The 8,445-nt window shown below is 34.6% G+C and overlaps 1 protein-coding gene across 4 annotated transcripts in view; it reads left to right on the forward strand.

Annotated features, from left to right (window-relative positions):
* Window positions 1-4,824, forward strand: part of rassf4a (Ras association domain family member 4a) — a 24,919-nt gene extending 20,095 nt beyond the window's left edge. For all 4 annotated transcript variants that reach the window (XM_016276776.1, XM_016276777.1, XM_016276775.1 and 1 more), the window contains 8 exons: window positions 554-699; window positions 2,011-2,081; window positions 2,307-2,467; window positions 3,485-3,586; window positions 3,655-3,706; window positions 3,803-3,924; window positions 4,241-4,338; window positions 4,422-4,824. In XM_016276776.1, the coding sequence (XP_016132262.1) occupies window positions 554-699; window positions 2,011-2,081; window positions 2,307-2,467; window positions 3,485-3,586; window positions 3,655-3,706; window positions 3,803-3,924; window positions 4,241-4,338; window positions 4,422-4,491 (822 nt within the window). In that variant the 3' untranslated portion in view covers window positions 4,492-4,824. The remainder of the gene's footprint in view (window positions 1-553; window positions 700-2,010; window positions 2,082-2,306; window positions 2,468-3,484; window positions 3,587-3,654; window positions 3,707-3,802; window positions 3,925-4,240; window positions 4,339-4,421) is intronic.
* Window positions 4,825-8,445: the final 3,621 nt, after the last annotated feature.

Raw genomic sequence — 8,445 nt, forward strand, 5'->3', positions numbered from 1 at the left:
TTTAAGTGTTTATGTAGTTAATAAAACCTTACTTGTATCACACTTGACGTGGTTCATTGTTTGCTCATAACTGGAGTCACTTAATCATGCAGATTTATGCTACAAGCTTTTGTAGAATTGTACAGTAAGGAAGTTATTTCCCTTAACCAGGAAATTAACGTTCTTAGAATTGACAAGACAGTTGACCCTGAGAGGTCAGCTAAATATCTACAGCGGATCTAAAATATTCATAATTAATTATAACTAGTTATGATTAATTATTCATATTTCCCATGAGCTGATTCGTTACATATATATTAACTGACAGTGAATATTACTGAATTGAAAGCACATTATTGTTCAGAATCAAACTCTCGAATAATACATCTAGTACGTGTGCTGTATTGTACTCCTCCCAAAGTGACTTTCCATAACTTCGCCGCCTCCAATTGAATATATGTGGTTTACAACTGCCTCTCCAGCACGTACACTTGAAACAGAGCTGAGACATGAGCCAGCAGGATTTCCTCCATCTGACAAAGGAGTTAATGATTATTATTATTGTTTCTTGCAGGAAGAGGGCGAGCTGATCATGGAGGGTTTACTCAACATCTCCTGGGGCCTGAGGAGGCCAATCAGTCTGCAAATGCACGATGACAACGAGCGCTTTCGCTATGCCTGCATGAGTGCGTGGAGATCGGAGAGCTCAGAGTCCAGCAGGTGAGTGGAACCGCCTGAATGCTGCTGCTACACCACCCCCAGATGTGTCCTTTCCTTCATTAGGTCATAACTCCATCTGTTTCTCTCAATAACTCAGTCATAGAAGTCTCCAGGCATGGGCCAGGATTTGATAAGTGTGTACAGGTTTTTATGGTTAAATGGCTGCTCCTTTATCATTCTCAGTCAGTTCAGATTTGATCATACTGTAGAATGCTGTTTACTTTTCTTAAAAAGCCAACAAATTATTACTTTGAAATTTGATGGACTTCTGTAAAGGGGTTGATGGCGTGGTCAAGGTCATTATTAGAAAGTTTTGTTTTGAGGAACATTATGGCACGTGGGTGAAACTGGGTGAAAACTGCGGTTATGTGGTGTTGATCTTTCACCAACAGAGCAACTGGTTATTCAGAGTCCTGGGCTGCTACTTATTCTCACGTGCAGTAGTCTTCTGAATCATGGAAATTTTAATCAGCTCTAATGTTGAAAGCTGCAGTGACCTTGATTTGATACTGTGAGCAAGAAGATTCTGCACGTGAGCATAAAAAGATTGTCATTGTGATTGTATTATTGTATAGCAACAACAGATTAGTCAGAGTAATCAGATGTTTCTTATTCCAATGAAAGTTTCCAGTTACTCTTTTGAATAGAAAATCAATCAAGTTAAAGTAAAAATTATTTACATGAGTAAATAATTGAATTAATTAGTTCATTGTTGGCACTTTAGGGTTATTGTTGTTAACTAAATGTAAAACTAAAACCATAAATAAAACATTTTTATTACATGAAAAAAAAAATCATGTTGTTTAAATTGAGAAAAAAAATATAGACATAAAAAACCCAAAACTTTTAAAATAACACAAACACAAAAGAAAATCACTAAAACTTTATACTAAAAGTATAAAATATAAAAAGCAAAACTAGTTCATAATATTAAGAAAAACTATAACCATATCTCAATGATACTAAAATAACAATGGCACTTTCCATGAATAATATATAAAAATTATAAATTTTGTATTAAATATTGATAAAATATTGTATGATATCTAAAAAAGTGTGAAATCAGATGCTTGTGTAAGATCAGTAAAGCTTATTGCTAGAAAATAAAATCACAAATGTTTAGTAACATGTCCCAATGTCCCAAATATTAATAACAAAAAGTTTCCAAACTTCATTTAAATAACAATACAGCTCATAATATGTAGTATGGTTTCTTGAGATAGAATAACTAAATTTAATGTTTTCTTCCACGAAAAACTATTTTTATGAAGCTTCCATTATGTATTTTAGTTATGTGGTTATTGTTTACAGGAATGAAACTGCTGAACACCAGTTTTGTTCAGAGCCCAACAACAACAAAATCAGTGCCTCACCTATACCCAGTGAGTATGAAAATGATCCATATCATTCCACACACAGTTAGGAAAATCTTATCAAAAATGTTATTGATTCGTGTTGGAAAATGGACAACATTTGTGGTTGTTATAGATTAGAAGTTTTAACTGAACTGAATGCATATCTAGATGTTCACCACATTTCCAACACATCATTGAATGACTCATCTTAATATTAGCCTGCTCTTGTTTCTGGTTGCTGTTCTGCTGCAGGTGTGGATGGAGCTGAGGAGGACATCCCTCAACTGCTGAGAACGAGAAGTGACGCAAGCTTTGTGAATATCCAAAGAAGATCCAAAATCCACAACACTGCCGATTCACAGAGGATAAAAAGACACCGCTTCTCCATCAATGGCCATTTTTACAACCACAAAGTAATTTAAACAAAACTTTTGTGTTAAGACGTTTTTTTCTTTAATATAATAAAAAAGCACAGTTAACCTTAGTGCACTTGAATTTGAACAATAAAGCTTTCACCTAGAGATCAGCAGTGCAGCGTCTCAGATGGAAGGCAGGGGTGAGTTGGAACTCCTCCATGCTCCAAGTTCAGGACAATAGCACAATAGTGCTCAGTGAAAGACAGCACGCCTTGTGCCTGGCAAGGGGCCTGTGCTCTCATAAAGTGCCACAGCAGCATCTGTGACAGGAAGTTTCCGTCGTCTAAGTGTTTATGTTGTACATCAGTGTTGTGAGATGGATGCAGGTGTTGAGAGGCAGTGTTTTCCTGTGCAGGCCTTCCCCTCGGCTGCACCATGTGCTTTTATTATCGAGTGTCACCTGCCTCTCTCTCATAAATGGTCCTTAAAGGTCATATGAGTTGGCCTGGTGCTTCGATAGATAGATAGATATTCTGCTTTCATTTGAATTAGTTTTAGTATTTTTGTTTTGTTTTCTCATTTTTATTAGTTATTGTTTTTTTAAAATAGGTTTTTATTATTTTTATTTCAGTTGTAGTTTTACTTATTTTAGTACATTAAACTGAATGAAATAAGAAATGTTGCTTTGGCAACTAGCTGAAATAAAATAGGTTTAAGGTTTTTTTTATATTTTATTTTAATTCTACAATTGTTTATTTTATTGCTGCTCTTGTTTCCCTTTTTGTTATGGTTTTTACAGCAATTGTACACTAAAATTTATTGTTACTTTATTGTGAACAAAAGTGTCTACTACTTCCTTATCTGAATGAAACAATTGTCTGTTGACAAAGATAAATTGATGACCACAGATTATATTACCTGTCATAGTAAGAACATTATATTAATTTTATTGTAGCTTATATTATTTTTTCCAAATCTAATTTGCCAAATTTTACACTAATTGTGTGTGTGCCACATCATTTAAGAAATATCACACAATTAATTATCGCTGAAATTGATCTCCTTTTTTTACAGACATCAGTTTTTACTCCGTCATATGGATCGGTGACTAATGTGCGAGTGAACAGCACTTTGACAACACAGCAAGTTCTTAACCTACTCCTTAATAAGTTTCGGGTAAGTTTTCCCTTATTCGGCTGAATACTACAATCTTTTACTTGATGTTAATTCCCTGTTCTGTACAGGTTGAGAATCAGGCAGATGAGTTTGGCCTCTACCTAGTCCATGAATCAGGGGGTGAGCCTTTTCATTCTTAACTTTACCTTATTTTTAAGAAGAGTCAACTGATCTGCAGATTATAATTATTATATTTTCCCCATCTTTTGTCTGTAGAGAGAGGAAAACTTAAGGACACAGAATATCCTTTGGTATCTCGTCTGTTACATGGTCCATGCGAAAAAATCGCCCGAATATTTATTATGGAAAAGGACCTTGGTGAAGAGATTACATATGATGTGAGTATTTTGTACATTTTAAAGTTCACAATAGGATATTCAGAACGTGCTTCCCCTGGCAAACTAACATTCTGTTGTTCAAATATAGACACAGTAAACAATAATGCCACTTCCAGATGCTACATATCAAGTCAAATTTTAGGATCCTATCCTGGGGACTAACAATAGTACAAATATTTCTATTGCAGTCTCAACATTCATTGTAATATGAAAATGTTGATGCATATGTGCAGGTTCTCTGTGATATTATTGTTAATATTCAGAATACTCTGTGCTTATATCTCAGTGGTTAATGCAATAATGCATTGTCTTACAGGTTGCACAGTATATTAAGTTTGAAATGCCTGTTTTGGGCAGTTTCATCAAGAAACTGAAAGAGGAGGAAGAGCGAGAGATTTTAAAACTAACAAGAAAGTAAGTTTCACAAATATCTGTGTTCCTATAACAAAACAACAATGTATTCATTTTAATCTGTGTTGTACTTTTGTTTTTCACAGATACAGTGCACTGAGATCAATGATATTGCAAAAATTGGATGGCATCTCTAATACTGCAAATTATGCGTGAGAAAATGTCGACTGTTTATATCAAAGGCATCCTCTGTTGTACAGTCAACATCAGTGATCCACAGATTGCTAGTTTTAGGTTTTTAATTTTTGGTGAAGACATGAGTGCAATAACTAGTGCATAAAAAGTAGTAATTGGCAGTGTAAGTACTTTTACCCACAATTCTCAGGCGTTACAAATTACCTAGAGCATAAGTGCATCATAAAATAACATTCTATGACTTAAAAGACAAACTACTGTATTTCTTTTGTGTTAAACCTAGAACATATACACCCCTGACATGTTTCTACAGTAACAATATTACTTTTTATACATTGTAAAATAAAACTAATATATGAGGAATTTTGTTCATTTTATCTCACCTTTGTTTTGCTAACATATTGTACAGTGTCATGTTAGTCTTGTACTCACATATAGAATATCTAATTCAAAACATCTTAAATCACTTCCAGACTTTTGACAATATTAAAAGTCAGTTTGCCATTATAGTTATATTTAAAATGGATGCATATGATCCTATTCCAATACAATCTCTTAGTGCTTAATTTCATTATCTTAAATCATTGTTTTATTGCTTGAGAAAAAATTATGTTGCACTCGTGCTGTTTCCCTCATGTTCACAATGAGCATTTCTTATTGTTCTTTGAGTGACCCTTGCACTGAGTCAGTTCCCACGAGCTATAAAAGCTCATGGTATTGAAACTAAGACATAAAGTCAGTGCCTTCTGGCTCGAGTGCCCATGTTACACAGTGGGAGGCATCCTGGGAACAAGGAACATTACATTACTTGAGGTGGTACCCATTTCCTGGACAAGTAGCACAAGGAGAAAAAATTAACTTTGTGCTTGTGTGCACTTGTCAGTCTGTTATGCCACAAAATATGTTGTGATTTTTAAATAATGGTTTGAAATGTTTTTGTATTTAATAACGTGATTTATAATGACAACAGAAATGTATTATTATATTTATTATTTTTGAGAACAATGCAGGGCATTTTCTGGATTTAGTAAGCTTTTAACTTACGTAGGACTACTTTTTAGCACTATTATCTAAGGAAACCTTTGGAACCTAGGTCGCCTTTTGTACAACTTGTATGCAGTAAACCAGGATTTTGTCTGCTGTGTTTACCTTTGTAACTGGTTGGGTTGCTAACGAACAACCTGTTACCTGTTAAAAAAACAAAAAACAAAACGTATGGCATCGACAAATAATAATATACTGCCCCCCTCTGGCGAGAAACAGTTATTGTGTTATTATATTATATTATTATTTTGGACGTTGGGTTTACAAAATTGCTTCTTATTATAAATGATGGTCAGTATAAATTCAAGACCTGTCGTTGCTTTCATAGTGTTCATAATTGACATTATTTATATACCGGTATATATAAAAATGAAAAGTTCAGCCAAAAATTTATAATATAAGTAAAAGTTAAAAGAAAATATGTCATTACAAAGAGAAGGCTACGCGTAAACAACTGAGCATGGACATTTGCCATGGTAAAATTAATAAATTAATACGGAAAATAAATAGATATGCATATATGACAAATGACCGGCATTACTTAACTGGAGGTAACACATGACGACAACTTTAAAAATAATCAAATAAAAATGTTAAATTAAGTATGAAGTGTTTATGATAAGGATAAACGGAAATGACTTCCGGGCTATAGGACGTCGTTTGTCATGTGCAGTGAAAGCGGACTTGTTTACCATTTTTAGATTAATTTAACAGAGAGGAACCATGCAGACAATCATATTTCCATAGAATGATTGAGATTATTGTCTAGGCGACGTTACATAGGCTACTCGGAGATCAAGTACAGTTCGGGGAGGAGCGTTTGCTGAAGTCCCGAGATGGTCCTCACTGCAGAACACAAGATCCAGGGGGCGAGGTTGGCTCCAGATCCAACTCCTCCCACCTAACATATACCTAAACCCAGAGCTGTAGAGAGAGAGAGTTGTGACAACTCCGTTCACTCCAATGGACCAGTTTTTTTTAATAGCAGTGGCGGATCGTGGAGCCGCTCAATAGTTCCCGGAAGTTAGCGCTCATATCAGCGCCGTAGAGATGCAGCGGATGAGACAGCTGTGATGAACTTTTGAAAGGTATGACATTTATAGAACAAAATAGTATATGATCAGCACAGCTAATCAAATTACCCTGTGCATTAAAACAGATGATTATTAGATTATTCCTCACTTAATTAGTAGAGTTACGGGATGTTATTCATTCTCTTCATGCAGTTTCATCCGTCGTTGTGTAATTTAAAAGTGATTTTGCTGGTGGGGAGTTATTAAATAGACTTAGATATATTGCAAAGGATGCAGATGGACCAAGTGAGAATGAAAAGTTTAATGTAGGTGAGCAGTTTTCATTTCAGAATCATGCTAGGCTAAATGTCCAAAAATGGATTATATACCACTACTATATTATAGAAGTAATTACAGTAAACCTGTACATTATTACTGTATTTTATACTTAAACGTCTTAGCTACTAAAGAAGCACTGTGTTGAAGGAGCAGATGCCACAGGACTGCAATGTGATGGAGCATCACTTAACCATTTCTCCTGTGTTTTTCTCCTTCGCTATCTTGCTTTCAGAACAAGAACCGCCCGAAGACTCCCTGTAAAGAGACATCACCCTCACAACGAGTCTCTTCACTGGTTTTGGCAAGTCTTTCCCTGCTCTTTGTGAAAAAGTGCCAGTTCCCTAATATGATTACATCACATTTTGTTGGTGTAATCTGTAGATTGCTCCTGCTGACTATATCCAGCCTCTTACAAAGACTTTAGATGACCCTGTGAAGAGATGACGCCCACCTTTGAGAGGACTTCAGATGAAGCTGACTCTGAATAAACATACAAAACTGCTACATTTTCCTTGCATTGTAATCAACATGATAACATCATGTAACCATTGCTTTAATTTGTTCATTGTTTCCATATATATTTAACTGTTTCTGAATACATGACGTTACTTAACTGCATGATTTGTATAGCCTAATTTTAGAACATTTCTACCATTACTTTGGCACAGTTACACCTGTTAATAGAACTCTTATTCATAATGTAGAAACATTCATTTTCTGTAGAGCTGCTTTGAAACAATGTGTATATTAAAAAGTGCTATACAAATAAATGTGAATTGAACAAAACTTGATGCATCATTTTGTTTCTCCTCTCCAGATCAGTTGGGAAACCATACATTCACACTCCTTTCTGTGAGTGACTGGAGCCCTCCCATGCAGCACAGCAAACTATAGTGGAGACTGTTCAATGACAACATGCTTTATAGTTTATTATAAATGTATAAATCGATTGCTGTAAATAAGTGCATAACAAAAGTCAACATGCATAAAATATATGATTAAATGTGTACAAATGTTTTAAGTTGTTTTAAATTGGAATATACTACAAATATATTTTTATATACCCGGTATTAATAACGGAATATCTTCATTTATTTGGAACTAATTTTCTAAGACAACAAACTTAACATTTACCATGAGATTAGTAAAACGACAATGAACAGGTATATTTGTGATTGAACTTGACTAACAAGCAAGTTGTAAGAACACACGCATATAATTATATTTATATAGCGAGGCTGAAGTTATCTTGGCAGAATACCACAATGTCGTTTATATAGCAAACGCGGACTTTTACCATGGTAACTAAAGCCTAAAATATGTTAACAAGGCAGGTACGGATAGCTGACCACATTAATCCTCAAATATTAGAGGATTTTATCTTTTAAAAACAACACAAATATAGGCTGAAGTTATCTTGGCAGAATACCACAATGTCGTTTATATAGCAAACGCGGACTTTTACCATGGTAACTAAAGCCTAAAATATGTTAACAAGGCAGGTACGGATAGCTGACCACATTAATCCTCAAATATTAGAGGATTTTATCTTTTAAAAACAACACAAATATAACTACAT

Source organism: Sinocyclocheilus grahami, unplaced genomic scaffold (assembly GCF_001515645.1).
Source record: "Sinocyclocheilus grahami isolate Dianchi unplaced genomic scaffold, SAMN03320097.WGS_v1.1 scaffold106.1, whole genome shotgun sequence".
Taxonomy (NCBI): Eukaryota; Metazoa; Chordata; class Actinopteri; order Cypriniformes; family Cyprinidae; genus Sinocyclocheilus; species Sinocyclocheilus grahami.